Raw genomic sequence first — 19,434 nt, 5'->3', positions numbered from 1 at the left:
CTTGATGAAAGAAAGGCAGGATAGATATATAATAAAATAATAAAAGTAAAAAATAAAATAAACTTACAGCTTGTGGCAAGAGGAAATGGGGAAACAGGGTGGCAAAGGGAAAGGGAGTGGCAGAAAGAGATAAAAGGGGTGGTCCTACCCACTTTTGGGTCTGGCCCCACCCACCACTGGCTTTTGCCCATCTACTGTAAGCATGAGGGAGCACAGCCCTGAATCACCACCCCCTTGATCTACACTTTGAAAACTTTCAGGGGAGGGGGCAGTTGTGATATTTCTGGGTTGGTATTTTATTTCTGGAATTTCCATTAATGACTTCCTTGGCAGAACTTAAGACCTGGCTGAATGGCCTGAGGGCAGAGGTCTTCAACTATAGACATTACAAGGCAGAAAGGTACTGATTTTAGCAACCCTGTGAGCGTTAATTAATGCTCAAGGCATTTCCTTTCTGGGATACTCCAGTGACAATCCACAAGAAGCGCAGCACAATTCGGTCAATGTGATGAAAATTCTCAAGATTATATCAAATAAACATTTTCAGATTCCTGCTTGAATCAAATTGAGTAAAGGTAATGGTGCAGCGGCATGGCAGAATTAAACTGTGGACACTGCACCACGTCCTGAGAGCAGAGGTTGCCCCAGAGGACTCAAATCTAGCCTGTACAATATTACAGAACTACAAGTTTATATATATGGTCTTCCAGGATAAAGAACGTTAAGTGTTTGTGAATTTCTCTCCCTACCACCATGACCTTTGCAGGGCAGAATGCAGACAGTTTTACTGCTCTTTGTCAATATAAATATTGAATGGCTTATAATGCGGTCATGTTTCTTTGTCAGTAATAGATATCTTTCCATTGCCTTTGTGGAACTGAAGAGACTCTTCCTAAAGGACAAAGGTAGCTGCGACGTTCCTTATCCGTTTCTATTGACTTTGCTTTTCCAAATTCTTGTTTCCATCAGCAAAATATACATTTGGGCCATGATCTTATCTAATATACAGTATATGAACCAAAACACTTGCAATAATACTTATTTGGAAGCAGAAAGGAGAGCTGCAGGACAGCAACCCTGAGCTATTTCTGTCTGTCTCTTCTCTCCCACTTCTGTACCTTTATTAGGTTTCCAGCTACAAACAAGAATAAATACAATACAAATTAAATTCAAGGATCTTTGAAATTTTTATTTTATTTTATTTTATAGAGCACATGACTACAGAATGGAGATGTGTGAATGGGTTTTCAATTAAACATCCATGGCCAGGTGGGATCTGTAGGAATACTAAACAGTGTCATAAAGATCCCTGGCATTACAATTATCACCAAATGGATTAGTAGCTCTTGGACACTTGTTCATATGTTAACTGGCTCACCTGCCTTAGCCTTGTGCAGAAATGCTCTTGAGTATACATTAAAAGCTGTCTGACTCCTGTGCTAATATCCCAGCACCTCAATTAGCGTTATCAGAGCAGACATTTGTTAGCGCTTCTGGATACAAATAAGTAAGGCTCCACCACCTTTCATACCATGCAGATCTCCTGGGTGGGATAATTAAATAATGACTGAAGCAAATGAGTCTGGAACTGCTGCAGATCAGCATGATTGCTCCCGAAAAGCTCATTGCATGGATTTCTCCTGAACTTAGAAAGCAACTTCAGCTTTATGATATTTTAGGGGATAAATACTGGGTTGGAGAAAACAGGACTGCCTTATGAGCTATCCATGCAGATTAGAGAGGTTGAAGATAAGCAGAACAAAACAAATATGGAAAGTGCAGTGGTCATTTTCAAATTATATTTCATCTGTTTCTCAATATTTGTGGAATAGTTGTGGATATTTATTTACTTATTTTTACAAAAATAAACCATGAAGACTAGTTACCAGAAATAACTATAATAGCAGTTTACATAGAAAAAATGTCAATATGGCTCCTGTACACAGGGACACTTTCTTCAGTGTGTGCATGCAGTAGATGCCAATATAGTCACTGAATGCCCACCTGCCTCTTAATGCCTCTATGCTGGGGATGAATTAATCTGGTGAGACATCTCTCATTATTGTGGCATTATGACGGCAAAACCTTGAAAAAACTTTATATGCCATCAAGCTCTTAAAGCATATATGCTAGCAATTTATACATGTTTAAGCATTTAAGATCACACATGTTGTGTGTCTTGATATCATTTCCTTTCCCTAAAAATAGCTTTTGGGGAAGGGAATGTAGACTGCAGCCTGTCACTAAGAGGGTCTGGCCTCTCTCTCTCTCTCTCTCTCTCTCTCTCTCTCTCTCTCTCTCTCTCTCTCTGTGTGTGTGTGTGTGTGTGTGTGAGAGAGAGAGAGAGAGAGAGAGAGTGTTCATAGGGGCCTGCTTTGACTCCAAAACTCAAATTTAATGAGCGATGCTTTATTATTCACAATTATACAGATGCAGGCACTGGTTACTTCATCCTGCTACTCCTCCTATCTTCAACTCATGGTTGGGACCATCACTGGCCTCATAAGTGATGGGCAATCCTGGCCCAATGGATCAAGGGGCAGTCTCCTCCTGTGCCTCCAACTCCTTCCTCTTCTGGTAGTCTGCTAGACATTGCAAGGTCTGTGCCACATCCAATTGTGAAGGCTCATCAGGCTGGCCTATCCCTAGGTGTTCCTCTGCTTCTAGTGCCACTCACTGTCCAATAGCCTTCTGCAATCTCTCTTCTTCCATTCAAACTTTCTCCCTTTGGGTGTGTCCCACTGGCTTATATCTTGGAATTTAAGCTCCACTCACCCACCTGGCTCCTTAACCCTTTGGTTACTGGTTTCCTCTCCCTCAAGATTGCTAACTGACCCTCTTTAGGCCCTTTCTCTAAGTTTGCTTTCTTCCTGTGGTCTTGCTCACCAGACCATTGGCTACAGGATCACAGCAGTGGGAGGGGAGGTAATCCATCCCTTGTATGCTGATTCTTAAATGTAAATCACCCCCTGTTCCAGAGCTGCTATTAGGTGCAGAGGGAAAAACATACATGCTAATATCAGTAAAATAGTCCAAAAACACCTCAAATGAAGTGTTAATCCACCAGACCAGATAGATGAATTATGAAAATTGTGTCCTGTGCTTTACGCACCTAGCTCTGATTTGAAGAAAAGAAGAAGATGATGATAATGACTTTTAAATCTAGTGTTCCTGGTCCATGTGGCATGCTGCAAATGGTCATTTGCCTTTTAATGGGAGAAGTGACAGAGGAGAACTACCTCTTGACAGGTTTTTTTGTACCAAGTTTCATTACTGACTTGGCAATGGGCAGAAGCTCTATCTACTGGAGGGAGAGAAAACTGGGAGCTGAAGATAGACTGGGGGGCGGGGAGAACCAATAGGACATTTTGATTTTTGAAGGGATCCAAAGGTTTATTTATGATTCATTCCAGGCACAGAGACAAGAACTTAACAAGAATTAAAGAGCAAAAAGACCCCTAATGATCATGGTTTATTGGTTTACTATAGGTCAAAAATTAAAACTACAAAGCTCTGAAAGCCTGGTTTTTTTTAGATCAATTAGAAAGCAGAATAGCCTGTTACCAAATTCTATTTGATTGTGGATACACATGCTGCTCAGAAATTTTAAATGTATTCCCAAAACAAAGCTATCAGGGCCTGATTAGATACACTAATCTTTCCTTGTTCCAATACAGGAGAAAGATGAATGCAACTCAGTGGCTATTTGCAGGCCAAGTAGTAGGCATAGGTGTGGGTTGGTGGAGTGAAGTCCATTAGGAGGATAGAGGAGGTTTATATGGCACTTTTCACCAAGGCTATGTTAGTTGGCAGTTGTTATGGCAGTTAGTAGAGAGCCAGTGTGGCGTAGTGGTTAGAGTGTTGAACTATGACCTGGGAGACCAGGATTCGAATCCCCACACAGCCATGAAGCTCAATGGGTGACTTTGGGCCAGTCACTGCCTCTCAGCCTCAGAGGGAGGCAATGGTAAACCACCTCTGAATGCCACTTACCATGAAAACCCTATTCATAGGGTCGCCATAAGTTGGAATTGACTTGAAGGCAGTCCATTTCCATTTTCATGGCAGTTAGTAATAATAATTTCAGAGATAGCTCTTAATATCTCAATGTCCCTAGATGGTGTAGAATGTGGTCCACCCCCTGAAGAGTTGTTTGGATCACAGTATGACTATTGAGGTTTAGCAGCTTCACTGGCCACCTGTAACCTTCTAGACAACGAAGCATTAAATAGTGTGATCTATGTCTACCTAAGAAACTACTTCTCCCACGAAGATCTCCAGGCTCAGCGAACATTCTTTTCTCTGTGCTCATCCTGGTTAGCACTATTGTGCCAGAGCTTCACAAGAACTTTGAATCCTGTTTTTGGGGGAAGAAACATCTACACCCACTTTAAAATATATACCACCAAACATATCCATTTGTTGATGGAAGCAAGTGTATGATTTTACAGAGGAAGCAGAGCAGTTTGAGACATAAGCTGCCAATGTTATCTGGGCTATAGGGATGGAAAGATTTGTCAATTTGGGTTCTCATTTTTCTAATCTTAAATTTGGTTCTCCACATTTCTGAAGCAATTTGCAATTTTTTAAAAAAAGTCCTCAAGAAACTTCTTCTGCATTTTAGTGCAAATTTCTCCTAATAAATACATTTTTGTATGCAGTTTTGACTAATGTACACATTACATCCAAGATGCATCCAAAGGGAAGAAGACAATGGTAAACCACCTCTGAATACCTCTTACCACAAAATCCCTATGAACAGAGTATCCAAAATGCTGGAAGATGAGACCCCCAGGTCAGATGGCACTCATTGAGCTACTGGAGAAGAACAATGGACAAGCACAAGTAGCGCTTTGACTAAGGACACAACCAAGCCAAAGGTGAAAGGAAGACCAGAGGCTGATGAGCAAAGATGTGAAAGGAGAGTCTGGAGTTGTACAACATACACAATAGAACTGCTGGGAGGAAGGGCGGGATATAAATAAATAAATGAATAAATAAATGAATAAATAGGAACATGGAATGTGAGAAGCATGAACGAGGAAAAGTTAGAAATTGTTAAGCAAGAAATGGAACACATCAACATTACAATACTTGGCGTGATTGAATTAAAATGGACGAGAATGGGACATTTTCAATCAGGCAACTACAAAATATTTTATGCAGGAAATGAGAAATTAAGAAGAAATGCTTAATAGTGAGAAGTGATGTAGCGAAAGCAATGAGGAGCTATAACGCAAGGTCTGAGCCAGTGATATCAATGAGATTAAATGGGAAACCTATAACATAACCATCATCCAAGTCTATGCTCCAACTGTAAACAGAGAAGAGGAATTGGAGAGATTTTATGCAGAAGTACAGGAAGAAAGTGACCACACACCAAAACAAGATGTGCTGATAATCATGGGGGACCGGAATGCAAAAGCAGGGAACAGAAAAGAACTAGGAATTGTGGGGAAAATGGGGCTTAGGAGATAGAAATGAAGCAGGAGAAAGACTTATTGAATTCTGTGAAGCCAATAATTTGTTTCCTGCAAACACATTTTTTGAGCAACCGAAAAGAACTGTACATGAGGACATCACCAAACGGTCAATATAGGAATCAAATTGATTATAACTGGTAGCAGAAGATGGAGAAGTCCCATACTTTCTGCAAAAACAAGACTAGGAGCAGACTGTGGTACAGATCATGAACTGGTAAAAGCGAAAAACAGAGTAAAGCTAAAGAACAACAACAAAGTAATCATAATGCCAAAATACAATTTAAATAACAGCCCAGAAGAATATAAAGATCAAATAAGGAACAGATTTGAGGCTTTAAACTTAGTTGACAGAGAACCAGAAGAACTATGGATTGAAGTCAGAGACATTATCAGGGAAGAATGCAAAAAGACAATACCTCTAGTTAAAAAGAAAAAAGACCTCAATGGATGGCTGATAAAACTCTTAAAATGGTTAAATAAAGAAGGAAAGCAAAAGGAGATAGAGACATGGTTAGAACCCTAAATGCAATAATACAGCGACTAGTACGTAGGGACAAAGAGAACTATTACAGTAGTTATTGTATAGAAACAGAAGAGGACAACAAAAAGGTAGAACAAGAGCCCTGTTCCAGAAGATTAGAGAAATTAAAGGGAAATTTAAACCAAGAGTGGGTATGTTGAATAATCAACAGGGGAACACACTGACTGATTGAGATGAAATAAAAGGAAGATGGAAGCAATACACTGAAGAATTATATAAGAGATTTTAGAAATTTTAGAATGTGAGGTGAAAGCTGCTCTTAAAATAATTGGAAGAAACAAATCACGAGGAACAGATGGAATACCAATAGAGTTGCTACAAGTTACTGAGACTGAATCTGTCCAAATTTTAACAAAGAATTTGACAACAAATATGGAAAACTAAACAATGGCCCACAGACTGGAAGCATTCAATATATACCTCAATTCCAAAGAAAGGGAATCCTAGGGAATGCAGTAATTATCGAACTATTGCCTTTCTATCCCATGCAAGTAAAGCAATGTTCAAGATTCTACAACAAAGGCTCTTACCATATATTGAGCAAGAAATGCCAGATGTCCAAGCTGGATTTAGAAAGAGAAAAGGCACCAGAGATCATATCGCAAACATACATTTGGATAATGGAATGGACCAAGGAATTTCAGAAGGAAATCACCCTGTGCTTTATAGATTACAGCAAAGCCTTTGACTGTGTAGATCATGAAAAATTATGGAATGCTTTAAAAGAAATAGGGGTGCCACAGCATCTGATTGTCATGATGTGCAACCTATACTCTGGACAAGAGGCTACTGTAAGGACAGGATATGGAGAAACCGATTGCTTCCCCATCAGAAAGGGTATGAGGCAGGGGTGTATTTTATCACCCTATTTATTTAATCTATATGCAGAACATACCATACGGAAAGTGGGGTTGGACCAAGATGAAGGAGGTGTGAAATTTGGAGGGAGAAATATCAATAATTTAAGATATGCAGACGATAACATACTAATAGCAGAAACCAGTAATGATTTAAAATGAATGCTGATGAAAGATAAAGAGGAAAGCACAAAAGCAGGACTACAGCTGAACGTCAAAAAGACTAAAGTTATGACAACAGAAGATTTATGTAACTTTACAATGAGGACATTGAACATGTCAAGGATTATCAATACCTTGGCACAGTCCTTAACTAAAATGGAGACAATAGTCAAGAAATCAGAAGAAGGCTAGGACTGGGGAGGGCAGCTGTGAAAGAACTAGAAAAGGTCCTCAAATGTAAAGATGTATCACTGAACACTAAAGTCAGGATCATTCAGACCATGGTATTTCCAATCTCTATGTATGGATGTGAAAGTTGGACAGTGAAAAAAGCGGATAAGAGAAAAATCAATGCATCTGAAATGTGGTGTTGGAGAAGAGCTTTGCACATACCATGGACTGCGAAAAAGACAAATAATTGGGTGTTAGAACAAATTAAACCAGAACTATCACTAGAAGCTAATATGATGAAATTGAGGTTATCATACTTTGGACACATCATGAGAAGATATGATTCACTAGAAAAGACAATAATGCTGGGAAAAACAGAAGGGAGTAGAAAAAGAGGAAGGCCAAACAAGACATGGATTGATTCCATAAAAGAAGCCATAGACCTGAACTTACACGATCTGAACAGGGTGGTTCATGACAGATGCTCTTGGAGGTCGCTGATTCATAGGGTTGCCATAAGTTGTAGTCAACTTGAAGGCACATAACAACAGCAAAGGTTGACAATGAGGGCATTGAACTTGTCAAGGATTATCAACACTTTGGCACAGTCATTAACCAAAATGGAGACAGTAGTCAAGAAATTAGAAGAAGGCTAGGACTGGGGAGAGCAGCTATGAGAGAACTAGAAAAGATCCTTAAATGCAAAGATGAATCACTGAACACTAAAATCAGAATCATTCAGACCATGGTATTTCCAATCTCTATGTATGGATGTGAAAGTTGGACAGCGAAAAAAGCGGATAAGAGAAAAATCAACTCGTTTGAAATGTGGTGTTGGAGGAGAGCTTTGCAGCTACCACAGACTGTGAAAAAGACGAATAGTTGGGTGTTAGAACAAATTGAACCAGAACTATCATTAGAAGCTCAATGATGAAACAGGTTATCATACTTTGGACACATAATGAGAAGACCTGATTCACTAGAAAAGACAATAATGCTGGGAAAAACAGAAGGGAGTAGAAAAAGAGGAAGGCCAAACAAGAGATGGATTGATTCCATAAAGGAAGCCACAAACCTGAACTTACAAGATCTGAACAAGGTGATTTATAACAGATGCTATTGGAGGTCGCTAATTCATAGGGTCGCCATAAGTCGTAGGCGAGTTGAAGGCACATAACAACAACAAACACATTTCGTGTAAACAATTTATCCAAATATAATGAATTTCTGTATATTACTTTCACCAATATATTCATTTTGTGTACACTTTCCCCTAATATATGCATTTTTGTAAACATTGCTCGGTTGGAGAACTGCATTGCAAATTTCAGATGTGCGAATTTCAAAGGATGGCTGTGTTACAGTTGTCATATTGGTTTAAATGCAAACTGAACTGAATTTCTCACCTATCCTTACTAAGCAATCAATCAAATGAAAATCAAATGAAAGGAGATGAAAATGAATTTCCTTCATCCAGACTTGGGGAAAAAATCACAGTAATGTTTTTAGGGTGTATTTTCTACCCAGTGAGATTTCGAGTGTCCCTTGAGGTGATATTTTAACTGCAGATAATATTTGAGTCTGTGGTGTCAGAAGAAACGTGCCTAATAATACCCGAATACCCAGAGCCAAAAAATACTTATTCAGAGGAGATAGAATGTTTCTGTGCATTTGACTTCACTACTCTTTGTTGCCCCATCCCTGACCATTTTTATATATATAAAAAATGATGGGGTGTTTTTACTAGCCCAATCTGCAAACATTGGCTGAGGTAGGAAATACACCCCACTGAATTTCTGGGACATTTTATGCCCCAGGTGGTATTTTTGTTTCCAGAAAGAAAACAGTAAGTGGTAGCTGGCTGAACTTTGGGGACTTTGTACAGGTTGCAATTTGTGACATCCGGAAAGACTACCCTGTAGACCTATTTATGTGTAAATTGCACAATGATAAGTGCACTGAGGATATGGTTTTGTCCTACAAGACTGGATGAAAGGACTTAAATATCCTGCTATGTGTTGAAATGCAAGAACCAGAACCAGATGCAGGCTTGTCAACTCTACAAGACTGGATCACATGAGGAAGTTGTCCATTCTATGCCCACTTTGAAGTCAAAGGATAAAAGTTTGTTCCCCAGAGAAGAAAACTTGGCACCTTCATTAGGGCATTGAGAGTCAAATTCTGCTGCATTCCCTTTTATTATTACATTAAAATTGTCTATATTGAAGAATTGCCAATGCTTTTTGACAGTAGTGCTGAATACCTCTGGAATGAAAGAACAGCTCCTCAGCAATATAAATCACAGTTCTGGTTTTAGATACAAGGCAACAGGTAAATACAAATAAACAGATGGGAGGAACCCAGGGGAACAGTGAGATTAATCTGATAAACACTCTAATCCCAGAGATACAGTACAGCAGCTGTTTTGTCATGAGCAATTTTTAATACATCAAAGCAAGCATACTATCTGTATATGTGGTTTGCAAAAAGCATCCATTTATTTCTGCAGATATTTCTGCCTTCCTGCATCTTGGTGTAACCTACCTGGACCACATTTCTGCAAATGCAGTTACTGTGTTCTTCCAATACATATCTGTTGTGTCACATGCAAAACTGACTTAATTCTGCATCATTTGCACACATTTAGTTGATTATTTCTTTCTTATATAGAACTGAGGATAATATTCTCAAACCTGTTGTCTATTCAGAACATTTAGCTGCAACAGGGATTATGGGTTTTCACATCATGAGTGAAAAATCATGTTCATGGCATCCCTAATTCTGGGAGCAAGGGGGGAAATTTAGAAGAAATAATGTGATGGCTTGAGGGGTCCACTAAGACATCTCTAGAATGACATTATGGTATGATTGGTAACTAAAACAGAAAGCAGGAAGAGCTGGGATATGTCTCCAATTGCTTCTGAAATTATTTATTGAAGGAATTTTTAGATCAGATCCAAAATGTAAGAATGTAGAATGTTCTTCAAATAACAAATATTTCCAGAACTTAAAGTTTGGGGAGTGGAGTGGAAGCAAAACCTTCAAAGGTTGAATTGTAACATTTATTGGAGTGAATTCAGCTCAATTATTAAATGTGTGTCATTTTAAAAAGCCATCTTAGGGGGAGGCTATATCATGTCATGTTTCTGCCCTAAGTAGGCCCTCAAAGTGATTTAGAATAAAAGTAATAACAACAATTAAAACATCAATAAATCAACCCCAAAATCCCATACAAATGTCGACTTATATTCCTTCAAATTCTTTACCTGACTCAACATTCAGGCCTCATCTGCACTATACATTTAAAGCAGTATTATGCCACTTTAACAAGTCATGGCTTCCTCCAAGGAATCCTGGAAACTTTAGTTTGTTAAGGGTGCTGAGAATTGTTAGCTACAATTCCTAGTGTTCCCATGTTAAACCACTCTGCGAACTGTAGCTCTGTTGGATGCATAGAGGTCTCATAACAACTTAGCACCCTTAACAAACTACAGTGCCCAGGATTCTTTGGGAGGAAGCCATGACTGTTTAAAGTAGTATGATCCTGCTTTAAATGTATAATGAAGATGGAGCCCGAGAGAGGTAGCCCTGTTAGTAGCAAAACCAGGTCTTAAAAGGCTAGCAAGTTTATTCTGGCATAATTTTTGTGTGGATTAGAGTCCACTTCCATGAAACGTAATCCATAATAAATCTGTTAGTTTGTAGAGTGCCACAAGGAGTGGCTTGATACTAGAACTAACCTTGCCCAAAATAGCATTGAGCCGCTCTGATTCACAGTCCACCACCACGACCCGTTCCTTCTTTTTCTCCAGATTCTGGAAAAGTGACTTGTAGTCCTCTTCTGTTGTTGTCATGATATTGACAGCTGTCACCTGCCAGTTTTTTTCTGCAGCTGTATCCAACACTTTCTGAAGTACTGACAAACCTGAGATGGGATGAGATTAGAATAAAAGAAAAAATTGTGTGCTACCTTTCAGGGCAGAATCTTCCCAAGGTGGCTTACATCAAAACCATCATATACAATATATCAATTAAACCACAAGAATCATAGGGTGGTATTTAATACTAGTCCTACTCAGAGTAGACCCATTGAAGTAAATAGACATGACTAACTTAGGTTCAATAATTTCAGTGGGTCTACTCTGACTAGGACTTAGCTGACCTCAACCCTGAATCGCAGGATTAGTTCTTCTAAATGGCTGTGTGCTTGTGTGTGTACAACAATCAGAGATATCCTGACTATTGTAAATGATTCGTTTGTGTAGCCCACCATATTATCTGTAAGCTTCAGGGGTAAGAAACATTATTTTAATAGGAAATATTTATATAGTGTGATTGAGGTTTCAAACGCTTCTGTGAGGAGGTGCCAGCTGAGGTGTGTGCCTGCTCTCTCATCTCCTGGCAGTGTATAGTGGGTGATTATGGCCAGGGGAGACAGAGCAAGGCTCAATGCACAACTGAGAACAACTGTCTTTAAAAGCTAAAGACAGCTGGACACTGTAGCATACGAGACTGATGAACCAAGAGTGAAGGGGAACTGGTTACAAAGGAAGTGGGAAATTTACTTAACTGACAAGAGGAGTCACGTTTACTCCATTAATAGAGGAACAGAATTATGAGGCGTTCTGTATCTAAAAAGGGGTTGTCCTATGATGAGAAGAGTCCTGGACTTTCTCCTGGAGAAATGAAGGACTCACTAGAACTCCTCACTGAATGATAGAGGGTTTGGGGGCTCTGAGGGCATCTTCAGCCTAAAAAAAGCCAAAACCTTATACTGAAGAGAAAGCAATTACTAATCTCGCATACTTTTCAGCAACCATATAACGTAGTATTGTTATTCCCATACTGCAGGATTGGAGAGGACTAACGCTGAAGCTGTGACATGGTGGCTTGCCTAATGCAACCTAGTAAAAGTGTTTGATGAGTTGCCACTATCCAGCTCTCCACCCAACTGTCACCAGAGGGACAAGAAGCTGAAACAGGCTTTCAGAGAAGCTTTTTCTTTTTGCCCTGCTTGTCTTTTTTTGATTGTATAATTTTTATCAATGCTCATCATTTTAATAATTTAATGTAAACTGCTTTATGAAGTCCACCTGAAAGGTGGTGGGGAAAATGGCTAAAATAATTAAACAAATAAGTACAATTGTGGAAGAAATGAGATTTGAACCAGTGGCCTTGGTACATCATATGACAATAAGGACTCATCCTCCCTTGTCCACAACCAATCCTGCCTTGTGGCACTTTTCATTCAGACTCACCCCGGTCAGCGTCATAAATGTACATAAATTTCTGGCACTTGTAATATTCTATAACATTGATGAGGGCATCCTGTAGTTCTGGGCGCAGCTGGAGAACAAATTGATTGGATGTGTCAACAGGGAAGCTGGGTGTTACAAAGCAGACATGGAGTGCCCCACAGAAGGATGTGAGCATGTTGACAGTCCTCCTCTCATAAAAGCCAAAGATAGCATAGACACCCTTGGAAAACTGTGAACAGACTGAGAAGGAAAAGGGAGAGGGGGAGAGAAATAAGTCAGAGAAACTGAAAAAAAAATGGACATGTTTCCATTTTGTTTTGGCTTTACTCCTTTGCAAGTATAAGTATCATTCAAAGCTATTTCACATCTCATTGAATGAAAGCCTCCAGGACTGAGTAAGAAAGTTTAGCCTTATTCAGACATTATTTTGGAGAAGAGTAGGCTTCCCAATAGATATAGTTGTCCTTTATCTTGTGGAGGACAACCGGCAATGCAATGGAGCTGGAGGTGGGAGTGCACTTGTCTCCGATTCCTCCTCCATGTGATTAACATTGCATGGAGGAACAAAGAACTCTGCCATCAGAAACCTAGTCTGGATCTGAACTTATCAGGGATGATGAGTGTGAATTTGTTGATATCTTGCTGGACCATGCACAAATACAATACACCCATTTATAGTTGATGCTTTTTTGGGGGTAAAAAAATGAGGTGCCGGTACTCATACTTTGGTAAAAGTGCTGTGAGTGCCAGCACAAAATGGTTGCCATGGTCACCAAAAAGAAAAGAAAAAAGTGTCTACTCTGTACCAGTGAGGTCCATCACACACATCCCACTGTATATAGTGTTGTATTTATTTATTTTGTAAACACCAGACCAAGCTCTCCAATAAGATTAGAAGACTTGGAGTGATGACTTCTCAAATACCTACTAGAGGAATTTAGATTTAAAAAGCAGTTGGATTCAGTTGCAGTTCCATCCAGTGCATTCACCCAAGCAAAGGGAGAAAGGGTGACGTAAGATCTGCCTGACTCTGTCATCACATGGCATATGCAATGGAGGGACTGGGTAAAAATCATACTAAAAAGTCTTTCAATGTAATAAATACTTATGAAAGCAACATGCTTCTGAAAAGTGATGGAAATTTACAGCTCAGTGAACATGGTCATTCTGATTGCATTATTTTGGCTATGCACATAGGATTTTATTTGTCCAAACTGTAATTAGGACATGCCATCCCTACGTGTCTGGTAAAAATCACTTGTGATTCAGATGATCAAGCCAGCCTTGGGAGCAAGTGGCTAGTTGCAGTGTGGTGATTTGGTCACATAATTAAAACCAAAGTTGAAAATGTCAGACCTAGCTTTCTTTGAATATAATTTCAGTGGTTCCTGCTGCTTCTGCTATGCAGAATGACTTAATCTCTTTTCATCCAGTTCCTCAGGAGAGAACTTGAAAAGAGGCCATGGGAGTGCTTTAAGGTTAATATCTACATTTTCTGCAGGGAGAGGGTATGGTAAGGACAACAGTATATTTTGAATTGCAAACCTCAGGCATATATACTGTCAATCTCATTTAACTTCACTCCGTCTTTGGTACATTCCAATTATTATAAAGCAAATTCTTAGGTTCTTTCCTTGTGACCAAGCCTTTGGCTTTAACATGAAGTGGCAGACACAACTGCTTCATTGTGGGATACTCTGGGAAACTGTGGGGAAAAATTGTTCACTATTTTTGTTTTCCTCGATCTACCTCCAAACTTCAAATATCCAATCTCTTACTCAAAAGAGGCTGTATACAAAGCCTATTTGATACCCTGCTGACCCTAGCAAAGCTAGGGTCTTTGCCATTATCTAGATGGGTAATTAAGACTACTGATCCCTGATAGATCACCTTTTTGCGAAAACAAATCATATTCTTCCATTCCAATTGAAAAAAAGGTAAGAAACAAAGCCATATTAAATACGGTGTATTGTAGACATTCCAGAGGAAACCTAAAGAAGAGACCTATAGGCAGATGGAGAAGAGGCAACTCATAGCTTTTACACAGATCAGAATGAATCAACGTCTGCTCCCCCATCAAAACTATATTGCTAGGGATCGATTTTCTGCCTCTTTAAGCAGCTACCTTGTATCTTTTTAAGAACTAACATATGCAGATGAATGTTCTACAAGTATATCTTCTGGTTGCAAATATACTCACAGACCCCCAGTCACAAAACACGAACTTAATTAAAAAGGGAGGAGGCATAGTCAGTAGTACAGCATACATTTTGCATGCTACAGGCTCAGTCCCTGACAGGTAAAAGACCTCCCCTGACTAAGACCCTGGAGCACTCCCGCAGGGAAGAGTACACAATGCTTAGCTAGGTAAACAGTCAGTCTGACCTGGAATAAGGCACCTTCCTATGTTCTTTATGCCTAGCTCCTCAGTTTTCTGTGCCCATTCAGGCTCCATGTCTTCTGATTCGCAAATTACATATCACAGCAAATTCAGAAAAGCTACTGGGACAAATATAAAATAATAATACAGTATAAAATTCAATAGACTGTACTCCTGAGCCATCACTATGAAACTTTCTAAGGCAGTATTCTCAGTTTTCTCACTGTGGTGTGCAAAAGGGGCTGTTGCATATATTTAACTGAGTACCTTAGAAGAAAATATGGCGCTGTTGCTTCTTTGAGATGCATAGCTAATAACTGTTGCTAGCTAAGGTATTCCATTAAAGATTCTAGACTGCTATGACCACTAGCTAAGATATTCAACTGCATTATAAATTCCTGAAGTATCTTTAATTAGTAGATGTCACTCTTGAGGAATGGTTAAGTAGGTCAATACTGCTCAATGTTGAGTCTCAAAATAAATAATCACATTAATTTTCTTAAATGTGATGCATTACATTGGGAGTGCTGCTTCTCACATTACATGAATACGCATATAGAAGAAAACACACACCGCCATTTTTTAAAAAAACTGAGACACAAACTTTCCAATATACCAGACTTGCAGAAAGCAGTATATTAATTTAAAAAATGTGTATATCATGTCTGGCTCCACCAATAGCCCACCCTTCTCAGTCTGGAAACCGAAGTGTATTGTGCACACACCAATATACATGACTTGTACAAAATAGCGGTCTAAAAAAAAAAAATTGTGTGTGCGTAGCACCTGGTTCCACCAGCAGCCCACCGCGGAGTGCCTCACCAATAGAAGTAGAAGGTGTTCTGATAGATGGTACCCAGCAAAACACGTCACACATAAACAAACAAAACCATCCACACAATGTGCTGCACTATGTCCACAGCTGGGTGATCTGCAGTTTTAAGTTGGATTTTTTTTCTTTACCGTATTATCTGTAGGTCAGGAAAATATGAATTAAAGGGAGAGAGGACTGCAGGCTGGCACTTGGATGAGGCCAATGGTGTGTGGGCAATGCAAAAAGCATGCAGGATGCATCAAATCCATTTTAAACCACCATGTGTATACAGCCTGTGTATTCTGAGAATCTGGTTGTCCATGTACTTTCTCAAAACTTCAAAAGGTGATGTACAAACACATCGAGAGAGGCAGTTACATGCCCAAAGAGTTACTAGCTAGGACAGTAACCAATAGTTTGGATGGAAAAGGAGAAATAAGTTTTCTATCCAATATTAAGCCGATGACAACTAAACAAAAACAATGCACACTGCAACTGGGAATTGGAAGCTAGAGTTAACCATGGGGTAGCATATTACACGGAAGACCTCTTCTTTCACTATGGAGATCAGAATAAATGGAAATCCACCATGCAATGGTAGTCAAGCATTGGAGATCCTTTATGAAACTATCTTCATTGACTGAAGTTGGACTCACTTTTTGCTCAGGGTGGTTGTGAAAGAGTCATTATGAAAACTTGGGGTGGTGGTTGTGGGGTCTAAATCTATGGTGGAAATTTAAGTATCTTTTTGCCATGTAGTAAAAACAAAATGTTATCATTTGAATACACAGGAGGTCATTAGGGGCTAGCTAGAATCCCCCCCCGGTGCAATATCGCTATCAGTGACTGGATATAAAGATAGGCAGTGGTCAAATTCTAGTTCCGTGTCTCATTGATGAAAGAGATATTCTTGGTACAACAAAACAAATCACCCACCAATTTAAATTCCTTTGTGGTCTTGTGGTCCACATGCTTTATAATACAGACTATGATCTCACTAAATGCATTAATTATAGTTGCTCCTAATGGTGCACACTTGCATCTTCTCAATCTCTCTGCCATCTTCAACACTATATCAATCATTAGCATTCAGCTTGCCTCCTACGCTGTTCTCAGATCATTGTTAATCCCAGCGTGTGAAACAGATTGCAGCAGCAGAGAACTCATAGTCCTGTGTTTTGAAACCCATCAGATTATGTGAAGGAACGACTGCCTGTGGATTAGATAACTCGAGGGAGCAATGTGGAGATCATTTTGGCTTTCATATGATATTCTTGTCTACATAAACCTCTACAGTAATCGTTCCTGCAATATCTCAATTAGTTAAATTAAATTCACTGTTGGGGAGTTAATCTATTATACTCCCATAACTAGTATGCGATTCACATTAAATGTCAGTAATAGTAACACTGTGGAAAAACAAAAAGAAGGCATGGGAGTACTTTTCATTTGTTTAATGGAACAGGTTACTTGGACACTATGCTATTTAATTAGATGTCTATTAGGCATGGTATACTGACTATGTTTTATTTAAAGGCATAACTAGGATAAGAGATAATACAATCAAAATATTGTTTTTCCTTGAAGAAAGCAGTTTTTTTTAAAGCAAACTCCCTTTTTTATTTCTAATTGACTCCATTAAATCTTTTATTCTTTGCATTTCAGAAGTACTATAAGTCGGAATAGCGGTGTCGCTGCAGTTTACCTGAAGAGGGCTGGGGCAAGGCCGGGCAGCAATGTGGTATGGGCTATGTGGAAGCACCAGCAGAACCAATCTGGCATTCCACACAGCCCTGACATTGCTGCCACCCTGCCCTGCCCCATCCCCTTCCAACAAAGCTGCAGCAACACCAGTGTTGGGAGGGTGGCTCTGTGACTGTGCACAACTACACTGACCGCTACTGGTACAAACATAAGAGCCCTGGTGGATCAGAGTAAAGGCCCTAGGAGACCAGCACGCTGTTTTCACCATGGCCAACTAGACAAAGGACAAAGAGTGATATGCAACATTAGTCATACTCAGAGTACACCCACTGAAATCAATGGCCTTAAGTAACTTGCAGAGAAAATATAAATTTCAAGCAGCGTTTACACCCAGCTCAGCATGACTAATGTTGGATATCACCCACAGTAAATACAGTACAATTCCTTTACTCGGGTGCACTGGTATAAGACAGCCCCCTTCAAGGATGCGTGGAGGTGAGAGTACACTGCCCCTTCCCTCATTTATTCCACCCCCAGAACTTCATGTATCCCCTGTTTATTCTGCTGTTTTTATTGGGTAATAATGGCTTGCACTGATGTGATTGTGTTATAGCTTTCCTGAGATGTTTAACACACTGAAGCTATACATTTAAATAATAAAGAAAACATTTATTTGTTCTGAGTCATGCTGGAATTTCAAACCATATAATATATTCCCATTGGCTTTGGATAGATATTGGCTCTTTCTTGGTTGCAGCCTTCAAATAGATTTTAAGGGCAGCCCCGTGGTGAATGTGTTATCATATATTGCATCTTTATCTGGGCTGAATGCCAGTGTACAATTTTAATGTTCTATTAATTATATGAAAAACTATTAATTATATGAAAAAAATATGAAAAACTGAATTTTCTTTAAAATGGGGACAAAAATATGACGTGAGCAATTCATCCTGCTGATATCTGCAGGTCAAGAGGCAGTTTTTGTAAAAATGCAAAAACAATTTGGGTTGGTCTTTCAAAGTCCAATCCACTTCCTGTGTAGCTGGGAAGAATTTGGTAAAGGAGGGAGGGAAGGAGGAAGGGCAGAGGGGAGGAGGGGGATGGGAGCAGGAAGGAAGGGGAGCAGAGGAGGAGGGCAGGTTTGATCATTTGTATGCTTACTGAGTTCAATGGGATTTAACCTCATGCAATCATGCTTTTGTTGTTGTTATATGCCTTCAAGTCTATTACAACTTATGGTGACCCTATGAATCTTTCTTCTTCTTCTTTCACAGTCCAATCCACTTGCTGTGTTGCATTTTGACAAATTTGTAGGGAAGTCCAATATCTCAGAGAGGTCAGGTCTCCTGCTCCCCTGGTGCATTCACTATAGCTGCCCAATTTCTCTGCTTTTTAAAGTTTGATAGAAATAGCTGTGGGCTATAGGTACGTTATTAAACCCTAAGGTTTTTTGCCTATTAGTGAATTTACTACTGAGGCACATTCAAGGTGCGTGTATTAATTTAAAAAGCCCTGAAGAACTCAGGTCTAGGGACCTTAGGGACTGCCTGAACTCTTATATCCTAGCTCGATCACTGAAATCATCTGTAGGAGCATCACTGGTTGTCCCCCAAGTTGGTGAGGCTCATTTGACATTGACATGAAACCGAGCCTTTAGTGTCATTGGCAGACCTTGGAAAAGTTACTTTTTTGAACTACATCTCCCATCAGCCCCAGCCAGCAGGTCATTGGCTCAATAGAGATTCAGCTCATCTCCTGTTTTAATTTACAAATGTTTCCTGAAAACTTTTGTATGCTGCCAGACTTATGCAAACAAGTAAGAAAACATCTGTAATAATTAGCTGATGATTTGATTTTAACTTTATCCGTGGATTTTTTTTTATGTGTGTGTGTATATATTTTCTATGTTAGCAGCTGATGAAGGCGGAAGCTGAAACGTTTTGTTAATATAATAAAAACCTCTGTTTGGTTAATCACAATTACGTTTGTTTATATATATATATATATATAATGCTTGTAAACTACTTTTTTAATGAAATTGAGACATACGATTATTTCAATAAA

General features: G+C 39.3%; 1 protein-coding gene across 4 annotated transcripts in view; it reads right to left on the bottom strand.

The window, feature by feature from the left end:
• GRIA1 (glutamate ionotropic receptor AMPA type subunit 1) overlaps positions 1 to 19,434 on the bottom strand; it is a 307,786-nt gene that overhangs the window by 116,467 nt on the left and 171,885 nt on the right. For 3 of the 4 annotated variants that reach the window (XM_061617437.1, XM_061617436.1, XM_061617438.1), the window contains exons 3-4: positions 12,473 to 12,712; positions 10,955 to 11,139 (exon numbers count right to left, since the gene is read on the bottom strand). In XM_061617437.1, the coding sequence (XP_061473421.1) occupies positions 10,955 to 11,139; positions 12,473 to 12,712 (425 nt within the window). The remainder of the gene's footprint in view (positions 1 to 10,954; positions 11,140 to 12,472; positions 12,713 to 19,434) is intronic. The other variant, XM_061617439.1, reaches the window with a different exon arrangement.

The sequence above is a fragment of the Rhineura floridana genome, chromosome 3, assembly GCF_030035675.1.
Source record: "Rhineura floridana isolate rRhiFlo1 chromosome 3, rRhiFlo1.hap2, whole genome shotgun sequence".
In the NCBI taxonomy this organism is placed as follows: Eukaryota; Metazoa; Chordata; class Lepidosauria; order Squamata; family Rhineuridae; genus Rhineura; species Rhineura floridana.
The sequence above is the reverse complement of the archived record's forward strand: the minus strand, read 5'-3'. Positions and strand labels throughout refer to the sequence as shown.